General features: G+C 42.0%; 1 protein-coding gene across 1 annotated transcript in view; it reads left to right on the top strand.

Annotated features, from left to right (window-relative positions):
* NBAS (neuroblastoma amplified sequence) overlaps positions 1-24,578 on the top strand; it is a 1,239,997-nt gene that overhangs the window by 349,968 nt on the left and 865,451 nt on the right. Inside the window, exons 22-23 of the mRNA XM_029595926.1 lie at positions 13,685-13,768; positions 16,211-16,364. Coding sequence (XP_029451786.1) covers positions 13,685-13,768; positions 16,211-16,364 — 238 coding nt within the window. The remainder of the gene's footprint in view (positions 1-13,684; positions 13,769-16,210; positions 16,365-24,578) is intronic.

Below are 24,578 nucleotides of genomic sequence, written 5' to 3'. Positions count from 1 at the left end.
TACCTTGCCTGCCGCCTGCCCTGACTTCAGCCTGTTCTACGACACCTCATCCAGGACATACTCTCCATTGTTACCGTTGCTGGCCCCTGGCTAACCTCCTCATCTACCAGAAGACCTCTGACGGAGGCCCACCTAACTCAAGCTGGCCCCGGCGTCCAAGGGCTGAACCTGCAGGGAACGAAGGCTGATATTGGCGAAGCTCCAATCGGCCTCAGTCAGTCAGCCCGCTCCGCCTACCGACGGTTGGGACCCGTAGGTCCTCCTCTACAGGTAGCGTCAACCCCACCTCGGCCCAAGGGTCCATCTCCTGTATAACAGAAGTGAGGTTTGACAGTGTATATAATTTTTTTGTATATGTGGAAATTGGAGCTGTGAAAGTAGCTGCATCTGTCTGAGGTTTTCTGTATATGAAGATTTCTAAAAGTTGACAATTTAGTATCTAAATGTTTAATTTTTTTTTTCCTGTAGAACAGTGTTTTAGGGTAGGATTGAGGGTTGTTGGACTGTACTAACAGACATGTTAGTGCTTTACTTGTTTAAAGTATATAAATGACAATTCAGAGCAGGAGAAGAAGGAAAAAGGAGAAACATTATGAGAAAGCAGCACCGATAGTGACATTAACACCCCGATGCAGTGAAAATGGCTGCATAGTGGCAAGAATATCCAAAAGCACTGTGAGATAAACAAAGAAGCAGCAGCAAAATACCAAATGACAATAGTTTTTAAGTATAATCAATGATGTTTATTTAATATTGTTTGTATACCGCTTTTTCAATAAAAATTGGTCAAAACGGTTCACGTATGAGTACATATATAATATAAACAAAATACAATATAAAATAATAAAAACAGAGATAAAAATATAAAATTAGAACATCCATAAAAGAACATACATAAAAATTAAAATTAAATCAAAACATGGTAAGATGTTGTGAGAATTCAGCCCTAATAGTGACATGTACTCACCCATGCAGTGAGACAAGTGCAAATACACAGGCACGGTGGCAAAAATACCCAAAAGTACAGTGAGATAATCAAAGCTGCAGCAAAAAACAAAGCTTTTTAACCATAACCTTCAATATTATGAGAAAGTTGCACCCAATCATTACTCACCCAGTTACAGTTGTATTCTTCTAGCCAGAGCCTCAGTTTCCTGTGGCAGAAGTTTCAGATTATGTGGCAAGTGATGGCAAATTCTGTGGCAGATTTTGCAGTTTAAATAATATCTTTTTTTACTTTCTAAAAATAAAAATGCGTTGTAAATGCGTTGTGATATTTCTGTGGAGTTAATTTATTTGGCTCATTTATTTATTTTGACATTTTATGTACCGTAATTCCATGTAAAAATCACAACGGAGGCGTTTGCATTTTTCTGCGCAGTTCTGTTGCAAAATAGTGCCTGTTGTCAGTTTGCGCCTGTGCATCCAGGCTGGGCGTTCATCTGGGCCATGTGCTTGGGCATACAAGTTTTGAGCATCCGTAGTACGTGCTTATACATATAAACATCCTGTACTTGGACGCCCTATACTTGGGCGACTCATACTTTAACGTTCCGTGCTTGGGTATCCTAAAAATTTGGACGTCCTAAATTTGGGTGTACTGTACAGGTTTGCCTTGTAAAGAGACACAGTTGGACGCACAATTGTCAGTCGCTTGTTGTAAGCTGCCTCTAATTGATGTTTGTATCCATGGCGCCAGTAGTAAAGAAGCCCAAGTGCCTTGCGATTTACATTGCTGCCATATATCTACCTACCTATATATCTCTCTATATATCTATATATCTCTATCTATATATCTCTATCTCTCTCTATATATCTATATATCTCTCTCTATATCTATATATCTATCTAAATATCGCCCTACTGCGGGTCACTCTGATGGGGACTCAGGTGGCACAGTTGACCAAAGTGATCCTTACAGAGTGTTCTGTCACAGAGATGTTACCGGCTCTTCACCCTGACACAGAAGATGTTAGGAGTGCCGGGTTTTGATTACATTTCTGAGCCAAAGAAGTTACCTCCACATTATGGTTGCAATTCAAGGCTTGATGATCTTTGATAGGATGCTCCGGAAGCTAATTTTCAACAGGGATGAGCCTTGGCAGGGCTGTTACCTCTTGGATTCGGCATTGAGAGAGAGAGAGCAGTTGCATTTTCTAGAATGGGAATGTGCTGGTGTGTTCTGTCACCAAGCGGATGATCATTCCTGTGGAAGGGGGAGTGGCATTGAAGGATGCAGATAGCTTCTTGCTACTCCCTGGTGGCTCACACTTGTCTGATCTGATCTCAGAAAGTTGACTCTCTTTTGAATCCCAGGGCAGTGATGGAACTGGCCGCCACCGTCGTTTTGGGTGGATGCAGGCTGGACCTGGTTCATACCTCTGCCAGAGGAATGGCTTTGGGGATAGTAGCCAGGTGGCAGCTGTGGCTGAGCCATTGTTTGGTTGGTACAATTTCAAAGATTAATTTTTACAGAATAGCCCCTTAAAGGATCACTTTTGTTTGAGAGTGAGTTTAAAAAAAAAAAGGAACAAAATAAGATGACCAATAAGTGAGTTCAGGTTCCTCATTTGCTAGAAGGGCGGCCTCTCAGAGGATTGCCTCTGAGAAGGACTCAGTTGTTTTGGCCCGGACAGTTGAGACGGGATGAAAGCTTGGATGGAGGTGCCTTCCTCATTGAAGGTCTGTGATCAGAAGTGGGTCAAGTTCACAACAGAATAGTGGGTTTTGGAGTGATAAGGGAAAGCTATGCTCTGCAGCCTTCACTGCATCCCTAGGGACATCTTCATGGAGTATCTCTGAATCTCTCCGCAGAAGAAGCAGGCAGTGGAGTTTGTATCAAGACTCCTGAACTGACAGGCCATGAGTTCAGTACCCAAGTCAGAAGAAGATATGGGCCGATATTCTATTTATTATTCCTGAGAAGGAAGGTTCTTCTCATCTCATCCTGGACTAAAAAGGGGGGTCGGTTGTCATTGGTGAATGTCTGTTTCCCGATGATAAGAACATAAGAACGTGCCATGCTGGGTCAGACCAAGGGTCCATCAAGCCCAGCATCCTGTTTCCAACAGAGGCCAAACCAGGCCACAAGAACCTGGCAATTACCCAAACACCAAGAAGATCCCATGCTACCGATGCCAGTAATAGCAGTGGCTATTCCCTAAGTAAACTTGATCAATAGCAGTCAATGGACCTCTCCTCCAAGAACTTATCCAAACCCTTCTTGAACCCAGCTACACTAGCTGCACTAACCACATCCTCTGGCAACAAATGATAAAGCTCAGTGTCTCAAAGCTCATTGATAATGGCAATACAATCAGGGGAGTTCTACGTTTCTGGATCTGTCAGAGGTGTATCTACATATGCACATTTGGCTAGAGCATCTGCAGTTTTCCGCAGTTCGTCATTTTGGAGTAATATTATCAGTTTTTGAGCGCTACGTTTTGGTCTAGCCACCACACTTAGAACCTTTGACAAGGTTAAGGTGGTGATAGCAGCAGGATTGAGAAAAAATGGCATTCTGGTTCTCCTGTGCCTAGCTTGTTTAGTTCGGGCCAAGAGTCTGGAAGAGAGTCTTCAGGCCTCGTGAGAGGTGATCTCTTGGCCAAGAGCAGTTTTCAGCAGTCTTAGACATTGAACTATCTCTGTGTTTGTTTCAACATGAAGTGAGGTAGAATGTTCCTGCTGGAAGGCCGCATTCAGAAACTTCTGGCACAGGTGTGGCTATTGACAGAGGTATTCCTCCCATGGTGTGGTTTTATCTACAGCTGCTAGTTTTGATGGCAGCCACTCTGGAGGGTGGCTGCATGGGCACGGCTGCATATGCATCCTCCTTGGCGTATTCTGTTTGCATGAAGTCTCAGGGACTACTCAATGCAGCTTCAGTTACTGTTGTAGGCCAGCCTCCAACTGCTGTAGTGGTTGAAAGCAGATGATCTAAGGAAGGCTGTTATGATAGATGCGAGCCTCTGGGTTTAAGGGGCTCACTGTCAGGTATTGATAGTGCAGGGGCTCTGCAGTGCAGAGGACCATCTGGGGTATCACTTGGCTGGAAGCACGTGCTGTTCAACTGGCATGCTTGCAGTTTGTTGACCACTTGCAGGGTCAAGTGGACCGAGTAAGTTTAGTCTATACAACCACAGTTGTTTATGTCAATTGCCAAGGAAGCACTAAAGGCAAGCAAGTGTCACAGGACATAGCCCAGCTCAGGGTCTGGGCAGAGGTAGATCTTCAGGAGATCTCCACCTTCCACATGGCGGGGAAAGGGCAATGTAAGAGTCTATTTTCTTAGCAGGCAGCATCTGGATCTGGGAGAGGTTGGACGAGGCATGCCAGCTCATAGTGGTCCCCTGGGGTCTACTCTTTTTAGACTTCTAGCAATATTGCACAGGCGAAGGTGGTAATGGCTGGAAGGCAAGCTTCTATATGCCTTTCCCCATGGCCCATGTTGGGCAAAGTGATTCAAAAGATCAAAAGACGCTTGGAATTAGTGCTTCTGGTGGCTCCAGGTTGTCCTGGGAGGCCGTGGTATACACAATTGTGGAGGTTCCTGGTGAACTCTTCCTTCCGGTTCACCATCCACAGGGACCTGCTATGACAGGGACCTGTTCTTCACAAGACCCGGCATGATTTTTTCTTACGGTATGGCCCTTGAATGGGTTTGGTTGCTGAAGCATGGATTTTCCTGCTATGTTTTCCACCTTGCTTCAAGAGCAGAAATTTTCCACTTACTTAGCTTACATTAGAGTTTAGAGTGTGTTTGAGATTTGATGTCAGGAATGAGGTATGCTTCCTCATTTGAAGATATTCCACTCATTTTGCAATTCTTACGGGATGGGTTCCTTAAGGGCTAAGGGCCAGATTTTCTAAACTATCGCGGCTCTGTGAATTCGGTGGTACCAGGGGGCGGAGGCAGGCCTGCGAAAGCCAGCTGCGATTGCACCTCTGCGGTGCGATCGCTGCTGGCTTTTGAACCCAATAGCGCCATCATAAAAGATGGCGCTATTGGGCGCGCTACTGGCAGCGAAAAGGGTTGTTACCTTTCACCATCAGTGAAGTCGTCGCCGAGTCTGCCCCAACGCTGTCCCAACTCCTCCCCTTCCAGTGCAGACTCTACCCTGACTCCTCCCCTTCTGGTGCGGACTCCGCCCCGACTCTGCCCCATCTAGGTATCGCACGTGAAAAGCGACTTTTTGCGTGCGATCCCTTTAGAAAATGACCCCCTTAGTCCTTAATTCCTTGAAGGCACAGGTGGCAGATCTTGTCCATTTCCAGGGTCATATGAATGGTAGACCCTTGTCAGCCCATTCGGATATGGTCCGGTATTTGAAGGAGGTGAAAGCATCTTTGTTCTCCCTTAAGGTTGCTGGTGCTCTTATGGAACCTTAATTTGATTTTAAAACTTTTGGTCAAATTTCACTTTTCAGCCACTATGTCACCTCTCCTTGAGGTTACTGAGTTTGAGGACGATATTATCATGGCAATTTGTTCTGTGCATAGTGTTTGAGCTGCAGGTTCTTCGGCCGGGGACAGTTCCTGTGGGTATCTCCAGGGATGGTCCAGCTTCGGTCTATTCTGTCTTTTTGCCAAAAGTGATCTCGGACTTTTGCTTGGATTGTTCAATTTCCCTGCCAATGCTGAACAGGGAGAGAGAGAGAGAGATATGAATGAATATCCTCTGTTGCAGACCTTGGATGTCAAAGGGCATCTGATGAGGTAATTAGAGGATTCTAAACCTCTCAAGAACACTGTGCCCGCCTGTTTGTTCTCCACAGTAACAGTAAACAGGGTGATCGCAGGCTACCATAGCCCACTGGATTAAGGACATTATCACAGTTGCGTAAGTGAATACAGAGCAGCTGTTACCTAGATGGGTTAGGGTTCATTCCACTGGAGCTCAAGCAGTGTCATGGGGGGAGCTTCAATTGTTTTCTCCCGTCAAGTTTTGCTGAGTTGTGACATGGTCCTCCATTATATATCTTTCCAGGGATTGCTGCCTGAATGTGCAGACCCGGGAGGACGTAGCCTTTGAGCGTATGTTATGGGTTGGACTGAGAGGAGTCTCCCGCCCTATTCGGAAGTAGCTTTGGTACATCCTTCTGGTGTGGATTAACCTGTCTGAATGCTAAGAAATGAGAAATTACCATTTACCTGATAATTTCCTTTTCTTTAGTGAAGACAGGCTAATCCATCTTCCCCTCCCTTGGCTGCCAGTCTGTGGTCCTATTGGCCTCCTGAGTAGCTGTGTTTCTGGGGATGACTGCTAAGTATCTGTTTTAAATCCCTAGATTAGTGATGTTGCACTCTTTGTCAGAGCTCAGTGCTCCCTGTTATCTGACTATTGATAGTTATAATCAAATATTGTAAACGTGTCCACATTTGGCTTTTGCAGAGAATAATGGCAGGCTGAAGTCAGTGCAGGGGTATATATATCGTGACGTCAGCTTTGCTCCGTCTCCATCTGCTGGTAGAAGTGCATAATCCACTGGTGTGGATTAACCTGACTTCACTAAAGAAAATGATTTAAGTAGTAATTTATCATTCTAATGAAAAGGTAAATTTTGCACCAGGACAAATACTGCACAAAATTCTGCATTGTGCAGTTGCACAGAAATCGCCCAGGAGTAAATTCACTGGTTAATTTATTTTTGAAACCTTTTGTGGGAAAGATAGTCATACCTTAAAGATACTACACATTTTTTGAATATTTTATATGCTTGTAAGTTTCAGAACAAGAATTGATATTGGAAATCCTTGATGTTAATTCTTTGTACACTTCAATTCCACAAATAGCCAGCAAATTTCTGTTTTCCTTTTAGTTATGTCATGAGATATAATTTCATATTGGTCTATTTACTATTATTATTCTGTACATTATGTATGTATGTTCCCTGCTGAGATTTGTGGCTCAGCGGGCTTCAAATTATATAAATAAATAAATAGTGTTAAAGTTAGGGGATTAGGGGATGAAAAGAGCTGGCTGGGGACGTGTGTGAGAGGGAAAGGACGACTTGTTGAACAGGGGTTTTGTGAGAATGAAGGGATTCATGTGGAGGAGAGAAGAGAGAGCATGCAGCATTTTGGAGGGGGATGAAAGAAGATGTTGGAGAATAGGTGGGGATGCAAGGAGGAGAAACAGGAATGGAACTAGGGGAGGGACACCTCTCTCCATTGATCCTGGAATTTCTCCTCTCCCTTGATCATAGAACTTCCCATAATTTTTATAAATCCTCTTGCTCTCTTCTCTATCTCACCAACCCTCTGGCCTTTCACCTTGCTTCCACTTTGCCATCAACCCTTGTCTTCTTTCTCCTTCCAATCCCAATCCTCTCCTTCCTTGCCTCTTCTTAACCTTTGTCCTTTCTCTCCTCCTCCACCCATTGCTTACTCCTTATCTTTGGTTGCTCCCTCTCTTCCATCTCTGAGATGTCCTCCCTGTGCAGATCCTTGCGATCCGTTTCCTCAATCCTAAACAACTTAATTATACAGACATACATGTAATGTTGGAAAACAATTTTATATTTATAATGGGAAATAAGTTTATTAGGTAATACACAAAAGATGCAACTTTATGTGAATGTGCTTCAGAATTTCAGAAATTTGCTCTAGAATTTTCTAGTGCTTGCTATAGAACCTATCCCTGAGCTGCCACATGAGAATATGAAATTAGGAGTTCTGCTTATAAAAGTCTGTTGAGGCTTCTGTACTCGGAGCTGGTCTCTATTCCCTGAGAATAACTTTAAGGAGACATAGTAAGGGTTGGAAAAATGGGAATTTAAGGAGCTCTGAAGAAGTCTTATCTAGTGTTATTTTTTCCAACTTTTACTTATGCCTTTCGCTTTTCTTTTTACTTTTTGTATTGCAATTTTTTACATTTTCATGAAATTGTGAAAGACTCTGAGTTTTACGATACACTAAAAATTTGTTTAGAGTTGTGTTGCAGAGAATTGGCAGTTTAACAGGAAATGGGGCATCAGAATAGGACAGCTCTGTTACTTTAAATAGCTTTGCTGGCATAAAGTTATTTGTAGTGATGTAAAAGTACAGAAATGAAATTTTTTAGCATCCCATCAAAATGAGTGAGCGTAATGGATCCTGAGATTTCTCTTTAATCTCCTGATTGATTTTTATATATATTAATATCTGCAGTTTTAAAATACTTCAGATATCTGTGCTTAGAAAGGAAGTATATATATACAGCACTCTTCTCAGGTATTGCTAGAATGTATTAGATAATTGTTTGAATACAAAAATTGAGACCCAAAATTAATCACAATCTTACACTGATTCAAAAGCAAATTGTTTGCTCTGACAAAATAAATAAATATAGGGAAAAGTGGTTATCATAGATATAAGTAAAAAGCATTCATGATGTACTTTGTTGCTGTTGCACTGTTTTAATAATATACCACATAATTCAGAAAGTCTTTAAAAAAATATAGAAGTAGAAAATGTTTTAGAAATCTTTAGATATCAGTCTTTTTATTGCATGTAAATGTCATTTTATCAATATGTATAAAACTCTAACAAATAAGAACATAAAAAGTTGCCATACTGGGCCAGACTGAGGAACCTTTGAGCCCAGCATCCAATTTCCAAAAGCAGCCAACCACTACCTGGCAAGAACCCAAACATTAAATAGATCCCATGCTACTAATGCTAGTAATAAGCAGTGGCTATTCCCTAAGTCAGCTTGACTAATAGCAGTTTATGGACTTCTCCTCCCGCAACTTGTCCAAACCTTTTTTAAACCCAACTAAGCTAACCGCCTTAACTATATCCTCTGGCAGTGAATTCCAGAGATTAATTATGCGTTGACTGAATAAGAATTTTCTCTGATTGCTTTTAAATGTGCTACTTGTTAACTTCATGGAGTGCCCCCTAGTCCTTAAATTATCTGAAAGAGTAAACATATTTAACTGTTCTAGTACTTTCATTATTTTGTAGACCTCCATCTCTTCTCCCTGCTGATCAGCTCTAACATTTTTAGCCTTTTCTCATGAGGGAAGCATTCCATCCTGTTTATCACATTGATTGCCCTTCTCTGTACCGTCTCCAGTGCATCTATATCTTTTTTTGAGATGAGGCGATCAGAATTGAACATAGTACTTAGTTCTCACTATGGAGCGATACAGAGGCATTATGATGTTCTCTGTTATATTCAGTACTCTCTTCCTAATAATTCCTAATATTCTTTTTGCTTTCTTGACTGCCACAGCAAACTGAGCCGACAATTTCAATGTATTATCCACTGTTATGCCCAGATCTTTTTCCTGGTTGTTTTGGACAAGTTCCTGGAGGAGAAGTCTATAAATTGCTATTAATTAAGTTGTCTTAGGAAATAGCTACTGCTTATTACCGGCATTAGCAGCATGGGATCTATTTAATATTTGGGTACTTGCCAGGTGCTTTTGCTTTGGATTGTCCACTACTGCAGACAGGATACTGAGCTTGATGGAACCTCAGTCTGACCCAGCATGGCAACTTCTTACATTCTTAACTCCTAACTTGAAATCTAACATTGTGAAACTAAAGAATTGGTTATTTTTCCCTATATGCATCACTTACACTTGTCCACATTAAATTTCATCTGCCATATGGACACCCAATCTTCCAGTCTCGCAAGGTCCTCCTTCAATTTATCACAATCCGCATGTGATTTAACTTTGAATAATTTTGTATCATATGCAAATTTGATCACTCAGCTAGTCATTCCCCTTTCCAGATCATTTATGCTGTAAATATATTAAAAAGCACCAGTCCAAGTACAGATCCCTGTAGCATTCCACTATTTATCTCACTCCAAATAATTCCTGCTCATAATTTGAAAAATAATTTAGAAAATGCAATTTAGAAAACCGAGAACTGCACAGTAACTGCCTTTTGTAAATGTGGAAACAAGATGGTAGTATATCTTCAATATGGGTTGAAAGGCAATCAATAGCTTGCCTATATAAAAATCAAGTTTTATTGCACAAACAAGTCAATGCACAGTAGAGAACACTTAACGTGAGAAGGGACACAAGAGCCCTGTTTCAGTGTGTAAATACCTACGCAGTGGGTGGGGATCCGTAATATATTGTAGTAGCAGCATAACAGTGTTAAAAGGTGATTCCTGTTTCTCAAGCATATGTTATTTCTGTTGTTCATCCAGTCTCATTGTCAGATTCCAGAGTCTGTATCTTTACATCAAAATAAATGTCAGCTTTAAAGTAAAGGTCCAAAATATCAAACCCACAAATATGTAGACCAAAACAACTTTTCTAGATGAAATGTTTACACTATATGGTGATATTCAGTGCCAATTAGCTAGATATGTAAGGACTTATCCAGGTAAGCTGTAGTGGAAAAGGTTTGATTCTTGTGTATTATTAATACCCTTCAGGTACTTAAGTCTGTATCATATTTCATCTGACCCCTCCTCATCTCCAGTTTATACATATTTAGAGCTTTCATTTTCAAGTCATAAGGCTTCCAGTGCAGACCCTGCACTATTTTAGTTGCCTTTCTTTGGACCGCTTCCATCCCATCTCTATCTTTTTCGAGATTTCCTCTAGGCATGTTTAGCGGCCACTACTTATCTGTCCAAGTACTTATCTGGCTAAGTAGCGGGTGAGATATGGGCATTTTGGGGAGGAGCTACTTATCTGACTTACATAGCTGAATAAGTAACAATATTTAGACTTACCTGGCTCTGCTTTCCAGATAGTGATTTTTTTCAGGGATATTCAGCAGAATAGTCGTTCAGTTGAATATGCCGTGCAAGTTAGCTGGATAAGTCATTTCTGGCTAGCTAACTTAGGCCTGGATTTATCAAAATGTACTAAATATTGCATGTGATAGGAAAAGGGGTGTGTTTTATGGATAATAGGCAGTTTATCGCAATTTGCACTAATATCTAAGCGAAGCTTAGTGCAAATTGCAATAACTTTTTCACACTTTGCGATAAGTGCCAGAATTGTTGTATAAGTGCCAGAATTGTTGTATTTCCTACATACAACCACTGGGGGGACCATGTTTAAGCTCCTGGAGAGCCAGCCTAGCTATCAGGACTCTCCTCCCACCAGAGAGAGAGAGAGAGACTAGCCATAATTCCCTCACACTAGATAGGTATTTATATCTCTATGGGAGGCCCACCTAGTCACTTGAGGTGAGGTTTAGGTATTAGTGTAGCGGTTAGGGGCCACTTTGACATTCAAAGTGAGACATACGAACAGAACAGTGCTCTCTTGTGAAGATTTTATGACTTTCGGAGTGAGGAAATTCACCCAAAGATGAGATTTGTGCAATGTTCTCTCAACCTAGCTTGATGTTACCCAGGTAGAGAGTCCATTTTTGCAGTGGTTTGTCTCAAAAAAAATATTCCTCCATGAAGGTGTCATTTTGCTGTTCTTCATTATGTGTAATCTTGTGTATTTGTAGGTTTATTGTGGCTTTGAATTTATGGGCTGATTTTGCTGATTAGCATCCCTCGTCACATTTTCTGTTTTGAATAATTCTGTATATATTACATTAGAGGAGGAGCATGATTTTTTCTTGTTCCCATCCTTCTAATCCTTTTTCCTCAAACTGTAGGGTTTGGAGGCTGTTCCATTATTTTATCACCCTTTCTGTGGAGAAATTTGTTTTGTTACTTTTGCACTACCTCCCTTTTCAGCTCATATCATGATCCTTTGGTTTATAACTTCTTTACTTAGAAAGTCAAGATAAAATAAATATTGTTGTGGTATTTGAATGTATATATATAATATTCCCCCCCCCCCTTTTTTTTCCAGGGTATACATATTAAGGTCCTTAATTTTCAGCTCTTCAGGACCAAAACAGTATATCCATTCTCTAGAAAGCTTATGAATAGCAGAAAAAGACCCAAGTGATCCATTTAGTCTGCCCAGCAATTTTTTTTTTTAAGGGTAGTAATTGCCGCTTCATGTAGGTTACTCCATGCCTTCTGTTAAGAGTAGTTGCTTGTCTGTGCAGGTTATCCCCCATCTTCATTTCCATTCTTTAGCTATTAGGGATACTCTGTGTTTTTCTCATGCTTTTTTGAATTCTGTTACCATTTTTGTCTTCACTGTCTATCTCTTCTAGGAGGGCATTCCATGCATCCACTGTTTTCCCTGAAGAAATATTTGTGTAATGCTATAAGGTGTATGCATTGCTTCACAGAGACACATAAGAGACTTTACCTGCACCTTGGAGCATATAATCTAGTCAGTATAGATGGCTAAGATATACAGACAAAAATAAAAAACAGTGAGGCCATGATTGAGAAATAGTTAACTTCAGTGGGTTATATGTGGAATTGAAGAAATGTTGGGGGCACTAGTAAACACTGAATACCAAAGCAAGTACGAGAAAAATCTTTAGTCTTTTAATAGAAGATATCTCATAATAGGAACAATGCAGCTTACCAAACAATATAGAGTAAACTCACAGTTCTGCTCTTTCGAGCCAAAATATTCAGGTAAATAAGTCACTGCCCCTAAACTTACACACCCCAGTGGGTTAGTTTGCATAACATTTTCCAGTTGGTTGTAAATTTGATATTTTCTCATATATAATGACTGGATTCTTGTAAGTCATATAATGTCTTGTAAATTGAGTCTGGAAGGAAGAAACAAAACTTAATGCTGACTTTTAACTTATTAGTATTTCAGCAGCCTTGGCTACTTCTACAAGTTTGATTAGTGCAGTCTCATTGTGCTGTAATTCTTTTTCTTCACTGCCACGGGCCGATACAGTAAAAATGCGGGAGAGCGGGCAAGTGCCCGCTCTCCCAGCACGTGCACAGGCCACACTCCTGTGCACGCGATTCAGTATTTAAATTTATTAAAATTAGGCCCGGCGGTAAAAAGAGGTGCTAGGGACACTACCGCGTCCCTAGCGCCTCTTTTTTGATGGAAGCTATGGCTGTCAGCGGTTTTGACAGCAGACGCTCAATTTTGCCGGCGTCTGTTCTCGAGCCCGCTGACAGCCACGGGTTCGGAAACCGAATGCTGGCAAAATTAGTGTCCGGTTTTCGACCCGCCAGCCACAGGCCCATTTTAAATTTTTATTTTTTTTATTTTTTACTTTTTTAAACTTTCGGGGCCTCCGACTTAATATCACCATGATATTAAGTCGGAGGGTACACAGAAAAGCAGTTTTTACTGCTTTTCTGTGCACTTTCCCGGTGCCCGGAGAAATTAGCGCCTACCTTTTGGGTAGGCGCTAATTTCTGAAAGCAAAATGTGCGACTTGGCCGCACATTTTGCTTTCTGAATCGCGCGGGAATACTTAATAGAGCCATCAACATGCATTTGCATGTTGCGGGTGCTATTAGGTTTGGGGGGGGGGGGTTTGGACTCGCTGTTACTCCTTACTGAATAAGGGGTAAAGCTAGCACATCCAAAACGTGCGTCCAAATGCCAGCTAACAGTGCGCTCCATCAGAGCGCACTGTACTGTTATCGGCCTGTAAGATAATTTTGAAGTGGCTGTAAAATTCCTCTACTTAGACAATATTCATCTTGGATATAACTTTATAGTACTTTTGATAGCATTTAATTTTGTTCCTGAAAGGCAATGACTTAGCTTATCTAAATTAATGCAATGAAATTACATGCTGACAACATTTTGGGCAACACGTTTTTATGCTCCATAATTATCTATAAAGTTAGTTAACGCATCTGTTGTTTTTGTTGTAGTTTTGAAGCTGGAGAGCTGGTGATTGTTCCTTGGAATGAGCAGAAACATCGAGATAAGGACTGGTGTGAAGAATCAAATTGCAAGTAGGTCTATGGACATTGTCTTCTTTGCAAAGGCCAGTTTCTCTTAGGCTTGTGATGAACTTCAAGATTTTAAGGGAATTGAATGAATTCATTTTTTTGTTATATTCATATCAGTTTCTGGTCTTATATTTCAGAAATTGCAAGATAGGTCTGGTAGTAGGGTGGTGAAACATTTATGACAAAAAGATAATGTAAAAGTATTGAAGAGTGAGTTTTTAGATGTGAGGTGCTGCAGTAGTCTTCAAGTACTTAATTTAGTGGGTGAGTTGTTACTCAGGTTGAACTTGAAATATATTTAGAGCATATGATTATCGGTTAAAAACATAAAACCTGATAGTCCCACTTTTTACATCTGGGATGTTTTGTTGGTTTTAACTAAAACACTGCCAACCTGCCACTTATTCTTTCCACTTCAACAATAGCCCTGTTCCATGGACCTTTTCTATTCAAGCTGAGGCTAGACGAAAGCCTGATTGCAGTGGAACCAGCAACATTTTCTGAAGGTATGCAGACAGGGGCTTAGTCTGCACACAGTGCTCCAAGTTCTCATCGTCTGTACGCAGGTTAGGAGGGGACAGACCCTGAGAGCGAAGTGGTGGCTCAAATCAAAGAACACTGTGCGATGCTTCAGCAGCATTCCATGGCCATTCCAGATTCACTCTCCTCAGCTTAGAAGGTACCTGGGTATGGGGCTAAGGTGATACTTCTATTAAACTAGGAGTCCAGTGGTACCACCGATGCTGCGTCGGGCTTCGATGACACCCCAGGAGTTGACACAGGCTGCTTCGGTAACATTTCGAGGAGAGCATGCAGAAATTCTAACAGCGGCTCAAGGAGGGTTAGTGCGGGACCTTTTTGCCATCAGTGCCCCAACACTGAGGCTGTGCACTGCTTTTTCCATTGCATATGCCTTTCAAGCTCCTCCTCAAACAATGCCGTTGCCAAGACCGACTGGGACCAAAGAGGTGTAACCACATTCTCTTCAGAACAGAGAGGAAGATTGGTGGTGGGCATTGGAACCAGTGGAGAGTGTTGCGTAACTCGTATACCAATGTAGGATTGGCGCTCCTCACCATAGGGGCACATCGGTGGCATCAAGCAGAAGCTGGTTGATCCTCATGCTGGGAACCATGCATAGACTGGGACCGATGCTGATGCTGCTTCAGCTTCCCTTTAATGTTCCGATTGGTCCTTCACTGGTGCCTAAGCCAAAGATTGTGAACCAGACATCGTTGACCTGGGCAAGGCAGACAGTGGCCTGTGTTCAGCTTCCCTAGCAGCTATTGAAACCGATGGAATTGATGGTTCTGCTGATGTTGATTACTTGGTGTCCATCGATGTGGCTTCATGGCTCCCTGATGCCAGTGTAGATGGGTTGGTCTTTTCCTGCCCAAAGATTAGTTCTATCTTGTCGAGCCGGACCTTATGTCCTTTAGGTTTATCTGTATGCACTTGCTGTAACTTTGGATGTTGTGTGATGCCCCAGGCACAGGATACATCTATCATGGGGGTCCGTGATTGATATAGTCCTCAAGCACCGAGGGTATGGCTTTAACCTGGACAAGATATGTCAACTCGAAACAAAAGGGAAGCAATATTGAACTCAATGGTGGTGGCCTACGATGGCCTGCGGGCACTGAAGACCCTGCTGCAAAAGGAACAACTGCAAAAGGAAACTTACCCTAAATGCCAAAAAACCTAAGACGATAAAGGGAGAATAGGGAGGGAACCCACGTTGGTCGCGACCGTGAAAAAGCTTCACATGAAAAAAGCAACTTCCTAAGAAGTTAGAAAAAGATGAGATTCAATCTTTCACTACACACCAGGCCCTGTGGAAAAGAAGAGACTGACGGAAACCCCGCATGAGAGGCTCAGTCAAAGTTGTAGAAGCTTTGATGTAGGTTTTCCATGCTGGGCTCCATCTGATGATGTCACCCAAGTGTGAGAACTGACATCCTGCTGTCCTTGAAGAGTACTTGATATGGGTAAGCAACTTTGCTTTCACCTGAAGGAGAAGCTAAATGAAAGCTGCAGGGCATGGAAACTCTGTTAGTAAAATTATTGCGCAATTTTTTGGGGTGTAGTAAAATCCTTTCACTTTCTGTGTAGATTGGCATTGGCAAGCTGTTAGTAGAAAATTAATATGTAATGCTTAGAGTCCTTTTTTTCAGTTTTTATTTTTTTACCTGGGAATTTATCCATGTTCATTGTAATAAAAACAGTGAAAAATCTCATTTTTCTGTTCATTTTTTTACCTATTTTTTTATTAATATAAACATAGATACATTTCTGGGAAAAATAAAATAAAATCTTAATATGATGGTCCCTACTAATACATTGAGAGCTCTGGAATTATTGAGAATTCTGTATGATGGTATTAGGTTGTTATGTCAAGTATCTTTACCATATTTTTACTTAGCTTATGACTGTTTATCCCTTCAGATCAATAGTTGAACCAAGTTCTCAAGATGAAGCAGAATTTTTGTATGAAGAACAACCTGAATTAATAAAATACAGGTCTACTAAACTTACAGTAGATTTAGTGACTAACTGGTACTGGAATAGAGCAGAAGAGATTGAAAGCTATGCAAGACAGGTAAGATTCCTTGAAGGAAATGTTACTTAGTAAGTTCTCACTTGTCTGATGTTCCCTGTTTAAAGTTGGTGACAAAAAGTGTAAAGTGACCATATTTATATTACTAAGCACAAAAATGTGTAGAAAATTGACATTTTTGTTTGTCCCATAAGAAAATCATTTTTCTGGAATGTCTTGTTAAATTAAGGTGATTAAGGGACTATTTTTAGATACTGATATTTGACCCTGAGGAAAATAACCCCCTTACTGTCTGATCTGTGAGTGCATGTGTGAGGGTGCATGAGTGTGGGTGCCAGAGAAAGGGAGCCTTTGTGAGGAGATTGTGAAAGAGTATGTACATGTGTGAGAGATTTGGGAACTGGTATGTGTGAGGGTGCTTATTTGCGAGAGAGGGAGCCTGTGTGAAGGGGGGTGTTAGAGAGAGACATAGGTAACCTGTGTGAGGGTGTATGGGTGAGAGAGAAAGGGAGCCTATGTGAGTGTGTATGTAGGAGAGAGAGGGACCCCGTATGAGGGGATGTGTGTGTGTGTGTGTGCAAGAGAGAGAGAGAGGGACCTTATGTTGAGGGGATGTGTGTATGCAAGAGAGAGAGAGAGAAGGGACCCTGTGTTGAGGGGATGTGTGTATGCGAGAGAGAGAGAAAGAGGGACCCTGTATGAGAGGATGTGTGTGTGTGCAAGAAAGAGAGACCTTATAAGGGGATGTGTGTGCGAGAGAAAGAGGGAGCCTGTATGGGGGGGGGGGGGGGATGAGAGAGCCTATATGAGGGGGTGTGTAAGTGCACTAGAGAGAGGGATCCTATGTGTGAGAGAGGGGGACAGAGAGGGAGCCTATGTGAGGGACAGTACTGAGAGAGGGATCAAACTCTGGGAGTGGAGATAGAGTGGAATGGGGGAGGAGAGAGATACTGGCAGGTGAAGGAGTTTGGGTCTGAGAGGGCAAAGTGACCAGGGGAGTAGGGAGAGAGAGTGTGAAGGACACTCTTATAGTGAACTCCTAGGGAAATTCTGCATCTTTAAATAATAACTTTTTTCTGTATTACATTTCATATTAATTAGTTAGACTGTTGTGTAGATTGTGTTATTTGACCAATATAAAGTATACAGAATTTTAAATTTTTGTGTGCAGGATTTTAATTTTTTTGCACTGAATTCCCCCAGGAATATTTAAATGGGTTGCTGTGGTAAAAAGGAGGTGCTAAGGGAAATTGTATGCCCCTTGCATCTCCTTGGCAGTGGGCGCCCAGGAGAGGTGGCTGTCAGCAGGTTAGGAAAACAGACACTCAGTTTTACGAGCATCCATTGTCCTAACCTGTGCTCAGCCATGGGTTAGGAAAATGGATGCTCGTTAATTGAGTGTCTCTTTTCCTAACATGCTTGCATGCCTATTTATTTATTTTAAAGTTTTTCCTTTTTCTGTTCCTCCGACTTAATTTCACCACTATATTAGGTTGGACGAACTGCAGAAAAGCAGTATTTTCTTCTTTATGGGCTCCTGAAGAATTAACGCCTGCCTCAGGCCAGGCATTCATTTTTGAGGGTAAAAATGTGCAGGTCAGGTACACATTTTCGTTTTTGCATCGGGGTTATGGACGTGCATCCAAATCACGGGTCCAGTCGCGTGTTGAGCAGTGTTGCATCGGCCTGAAAGTCAAAATGAAATTTTCTGGAGAAAAGAGTTTGTATCTTTAATATTGCAAGTTTATTCTATTCTAGTTAGGCTTTATTTACTTTAAGTCTTACAAATAAAATTACTGTGTACTTAAGCTAACTCAAACTTGTAGCTTAAATGCAACTCAGCCTCTCCCTTTTCTCATTCAAATAGTGGAAATTTAGTGGAATCAGTTAACTAGGCTTTATTCGTTTTGTTCATAGCAGAAATCATTGAAAGTATGTCCAAATGTGACTGGAAATTTTATGTGCCAGCACATTTTGTTTACAACTTAAATGTTTAACAGAGTATAACGAGATTGCCAAGTTTTTTAAAATGCCTCCTGCATATCGGTCTACAGGAAGCATTTTTAGATTGTTGACAATATGTGTGTTTTATCTATTTAATGATGCATTTTTCCAGCTCACTATCAACCAGTTGTCATGAACTGTAGCCCTTTTTTTGCTGCTGAAGTAATCAACTAATTAGAAATTCCTGTTTATCAATGATTTTTTTAAGATGCAGTATGAGGGAATTGGTTGGGCAAATTAAAAGTAGTTTAAAGTATTGGTATAGTCAGCTTTCTAATTGTCTGATGGGCAAAGGCTGCTTTCTTAAGTGTCATTACTTTTATTATGATAAATACTTCTATAAGACCCATTGTTATACATCATAGATGCAGTACGGATACATTTATTTAAAAGCTGGCATACAACTTTATGGAATTAGTTATATTGGCAAAAAATAACAGAATCCCAGCTTAGGTATTTTCACTGTATTGTTTTTGTGTTGTATAACAAGTTAATATTGGGGCAAAGTTTAGTTTAATGAATCAACAATTTAACATATTCTTGGACTGACTTTCAGTTCGGTGGACCTATTTCTAGTGGCACATTCATTTTCAACTGATAATTAAGATACCCACTTGGATTGCTAGTTGGAAAACATTGCTGAATTAGAAATTCAATGATGTTGCTACAATGTATAACTGACACTTTTTTCTAAATAAAGCAGGATTTTTTACCGGTTACATTTTACTTCCTTTTCATCAATTTCTCCATTTATTACATTATGATAGGGAGGCTTACTCTAGTGCTAGAGCTCTAGGTTGGTTGATAGCAATCTCACACTCATCTTGACTCTTACAATGATTCTGTATAAGATTTCTTGAGTAACAATTTACTGCATTATATCTCTCAATTTCATTGCAGTTCAGTGCTAATAATAATATTTTCCCTTTGCTTCAGAGGTTGGCATATGGTGCACTCAGTCCAGGGCCCATGTAAAGTTCAATGACTGTCTCTCATTTCCCTTAAAAATTAAGGGACAAGGGGTTGGGGGTCATTTTTACTAATGCTTCTTTAAAGAAAAAAAAATATATTTCCTTGAAGTCATTGTTTCATGTCCCTCAACCTGGTGACTTTTATTTGTGCATTACTCCTGCCAGTAGTATATAAGCAGTGTAGTGGCATTATGGCATCATTTTTTATAGGTATTCATAAAGAAAATCCCAAAATGCTGAAGTGTAACCAACCCACACGTTACTCTTGCCAGCAAAACATAAACTGGCTGGTGGAAGAAATGGAAAAGGGCGATGAACGTAGGAAAAGTAGCTTATAAAAATTGGTCCCTTGAAAAATTACTTGGGGCCCCATCTTTTCCTCAGATTTTAAGGGGAAATACATACCCACTTAGGAGAGGAGAAAGCTGTAAATGTCTATATGACAGTAAGGCATTATGTGAACTTAAACTTGTATAGTAATACTGATCAAGACAGTGCCTCTCTTTATCCCAGGACAAGCAGGATGCTAGTCCTCACATATGGGTGACATCACTGATGGAGCCCTATTGCAGCAAAACTTTCTGTCAAAGTTTCTAGAAACTTTTGACTGGCACTCTGAGCCCACTGAGCATGCCCAGCATGCCATGATATTCTCTGCCACAGAGGTCTCTCTTCAGTCTTCGTTTTTCCACGCTGCTGTAAGCATCGCGGAGATAGGAGTCCTGTGAGTTTTTCCTCACGCATTTCTGACTGAAAAGTCATTGATTTTCCAAATATTTTCTCCCACAAAGGGATTTTTCTCTTTTTCACCGGCCGGTGAAAAATTAGTCTCGTTTTTACTTAAAGTAAAAACTTTTTCTCTCAGAAGTTTTCCTCCCACTTTTCATTGAAGGCTGTGGATGAAAAGATGGCTTCAGGGTTTAAAAAATGTCCGATTTGTAATCGGAATATGTCTATAACAGACCCACACCTTGAGTATGTTATCTGTTTAGGGGACAAACACGATGTTTCATCCTGCCCTCAATGTGCAGAGATGACTCCCAAAGGAAGGAAGCTGTGACAGGAAAAAATGGAACACCTTTTCCACCTTCCACCTTCAGCTGATTCCTTCTCATCGACGTTGACAAAATCGTCCCCAGCAGGAGTTTCTAAAAAGGTTTTGCTGAAGAGACGTCGCCTGGAAGGATCGGGAGATCAAGCATCGCCATCGCCTTCGGCGGCATCGATAAGGTCGGTAGTCGAACCTAGGCCTAAACATTGCCACCGACATCGACACACACAGACGTCAGCGGTAACCCTCTCCCCGGGAGAACCGACTGCAAGGCGGCAGAAGGCTAAGGAAACTCCGCCACCACCAGCAGGGCCCACATCGCCGATACAACCTATACAAGCATCGGGTGATGTAGTATCAACTCCCACACCGCCACTGTATACAGCTCCTTCATCTCTCCCAGCTGTATCACAGGAACTATCACTTTTAATAAGACAAGCAGTGGCCCAGGCCCTAAAGGAGCACATTCCGGCGACAGCGCCAATGCCGGCAGTCATGCCGGTGACGTCACAGATGCCGGTGACAACGTCGATACCGATAGCAACACTGATGCCGATATCGATGCCAATATCGATGCCAATACCGATGACCCTGCCGATGCCGGCACAGATGCCGATCTTCACAACTGCACCGATGCCAGGTACTAAAGCTCCGATAACTTCAAAATGGCCACCGAAGATATTAGCTCCATCTTTGGTCCCGAAGCCGATACCATTGGTGTCATTCACTCCCGGGGCTCCAGGACGCCCAGAGTCAGCACTACACCAAATCTTAAAGAAAAGGTATCAGGATCTGCTTGATTCTCTTCCATCTAATCCACGGGAAGAGCATCCTGAGGAATCATCTGCTGAAGATCCATTACCAGGCCCTTCTGGAATTCCTCCACAATCTAAAACTTCAACAACTTCACCACAAGTCCAAGAATATGACACTTGGAGTGACACACTATCAGAAACTTCATCTGAAGGCTTTATGTCTGAGCCAGCTCCACATGATCCACGGAAAAAATCTCCTCCAGAAGATTTTTCCTTCACAACTTTTGTCCAAGAAATGGCTGACACCATTCCCTTCAAATTAGTCACAGAGCACGATACCAGACAACAAACCTTGGAGGTACTTCAATTTGTAGACCCTCCTAAGCAAGTGGTGGCTATACCAGTGCATGATGTTCTCCTAGAATTGCAACATCGTATTTGGGAACATCCTTGCTCAGTGCCAGCTGTCAATAAATGTATGGACAGTACATATTGGTGCAGTCTGCTCCTGGCTACCAGAAGTCGCAGCTCCCTCACCAATCAGTTGTGGTGGAATCTGCACAGAAAAACTCCAAACGAATTAGACCACATTCATCAAATCCCCCAGGCAAAGACCACAGATTTTTGGATTCCCTGGGTCACAAGGTCTATCAAGGGGCCATGTTGAATTCGAGAATCTCTTCATGCCAACTCTACATGACCCAATATCAAAGGGACTTATGGAAACAAATGCAGGAGTTTCTACCATCTCTTCCATCTCAACATCAAGAGACAGCACAAGCCATCATCCATAAAGGACTGGAGGCAGGTAAACATGAAGTCCTAGCAGCCTACGACGGCTTTGAGACTGCTTCCAGGGTGGCTGCAACGGGGATCAGTGCCAGGAGATGGCTTAAGGCCTCGGACCTCAGGCCTGAGGTCCAGGATAAATTAGTAGATCTCCCCTGCTTAGGAGATATCCTTTTTGGATCCAAAGTCCAGGATGCAGTTACACAGCTGAAAGAACATACTGAAATCCTCAGACAGCTTTCATCACTTCCACAGGATCCCCCTATGCACTCTGGGCGTAGGCCTCAAAGGAAAGAATCTAAAAGGCCTTTTTATAGACAAAGGAGATACTACCCTCCTACATCTAGGGCCAGACCTTCTAGAACACAGCAAAGGCCTCAACCAAGACAGCCTAGGGCAACTAGGCCTCAACCTCCACAGCAGACAGGCCCTGCTACTGGATTTTGAAACAATTTATTTATGTATTTATTTAGCATTTTTATATACCTATATTCAAGTAACATAGTTACCAATCACAATTTCCAGAGAACACAGCTACATCTCCAATCCTCAGCCGGAACTTCCTGTAGGAGGCAGAGTATCCAAATTTTACAACAATTGGATACCAATAACAACAGACCAATGGGTACTTGCAATAGTATCTTGAGGTTACCAACTCAATTTCGTCTCAATTCCAACAGATTCTCCTCCGAGACCTCTTTCTCTCAGCGAAAATCACATACTCCAGTTGCAAGTAGAATTATCCACCCTTCTGAAAGCCAGGGCTATAGAGCCAGTGCCCCGGACTCAGCAGGGCAGAGGATTCTATTCCCGGTATTTCCTCATTCCAAAGAAAACCGGAGGCCTACGTCCCATCCTAGACCTCAGAAATCTCAACAAATTTCTAAAGAAAGAAAAGTTCAGGATGGTTTCTCTAGGCACCATGCTTCCACTTCTTCAAACAGGAGATTGGCTTTGTTCTCTGGATCTTCAAGATGCTTACGCTCACATTCCAATATTCCCTCCTCATCGCAAATATCTGCACTTCATGGTGGGTCATCAACATTACCAATACAGAGTACTGCCATTCGGACTTGCTTCTGCTCCCAGAGTATTTACCAAATGTCTAGCAGTAACAGCAGCACACTTGCACAAGGAAAGTGTCCATGTTTTTCCCTGCTTAGACGATTAGCTCATCAGAAGTCAATCTCAACAAGGAGCTCTCACTTCTCTCAGTCGAACAATTACTGTACTTCACTCCATGGGCTTTCTCATCAATTATCAAAAGTCTCATCTTACTCCATCTCACCTGCTTCAATTCATAGGAGCAGAATTGAACACCATCCTTTCAAAGGCCTTTCTACCCAAGGATCGAGCAGAAACACTGTCCCTGTTGGCAAACTCGATTCACTCAAAGAAACAAGCAACAGCTCATCAGTTTCTAACCTTACTAGGCCACATGACCTCCACAGTTCATGTCACTCCTATGGCAAGGCTAGCCATGAGGGTAACTCAATGGACTTTAAGATTACAATGGATCCAAGCCATTCAACCACTGCATTCTCCAATTCAAAAACCCACCAACTACATTCCTCTCTACTTTGGTGGGTGAACAAGGACAATTTGCGCAAGGGCCTACCCTTCCAACAACCAGTCCCACAGATAATGTTAACTACAGATGCATCCACCTTGGGTTGGGGAGCTCACATATACACTCTCCAAACCCAAGGTACTTGGACAAAGCTCGAAACAACGTTTCAAATCAATTTCCTGGAGCTTCGAGCTATACGTTATGCATTGCATGCATTCAAGGATTGCCTTTCACACAAGACAGTTCTCATCCAAACAGACAACACTGTAGCTATGTGGTACATCAACAAACAGGGAGGTACGGGCTCGTATCTCCTTTGTCAGGAAGCTGCACAGATTTGGGGCTGGGCCCTGAACCACTCAATGTTTCTCCGGGCCACCTATCTGGCAGGCATTCACAATGCAGTGTCGTATTGACTCGGTCGTCAGTTCCAACCACATGAATGGTCCCTGGATCCCTCAGTAGTGACCAGGATATTTCCACGTTGGGGGCAACCAACATTAGATCTCTTTGCGTCACATCTGAATCACAAAGTGGACAAATTCTGTTCTGTACACAAGCAGAAAAACCAGCCAGCCAAGGACACCTTTGCTCGCCCTTGGAACTCAGGCCTTCTATACGCGTATCCCCCGATACCGCTCATAACCAAAACTCTGGTGAAGCTACAACAGGACAGGGGGACCATGATTCTCATAGCCCCGTATTAGCCTCGACAAGTATGGTTTCCCACACTTCCAGACCTCTTGATCAGGGATCCAATTCGCCTGGGAGTAGCTCCCGATGTCATAACTCAGGATCAGGGTCGATTGCGACATCCCAACCTTCAATCCCTATCCCTGACAGCATGGATGCTGAAAGCTTGATCTTACAACCACTCAATCTTTCATCCAGTGTCTCTCAAGTGCTTATAGCTTCACGTAAACCTTCCACACGAAAGAATTATTCTTACAAATGGAAAAGATTTACTTTGTGGTGCAGGCAAAATAGTATAGATCCTTTCACCTGCCCTACTACTTCTCTACTAGACTACTTATACCATCTTTCAGACTCTGGTCTCCAGACTTCATCTGTAAGAGTACACTTAAGTGCAATCTCAGCTTACCATAACAAGATGGG

This window comes from Rhinatrema bivittatum, chromosome 3 (genome assembly GCF_901001135.1).
Source record: "Rhinatrema bivittatum chromosome 3, aRhiBiv1.1, whole genome shotgun sequence".
Taxonomy (NCBI): domain Eukaryota; kingdom Metazoa; phylum Chordata; class Amphibia; order Gymnophiona; family Rhinatrematidae; genus Rhinatrema; species Rhinatrema bivittatum.
Note: the sequence above shows the minus strand (reverse complement) of the source record. Positions and strands in the feature narration are given on the sequence as shown.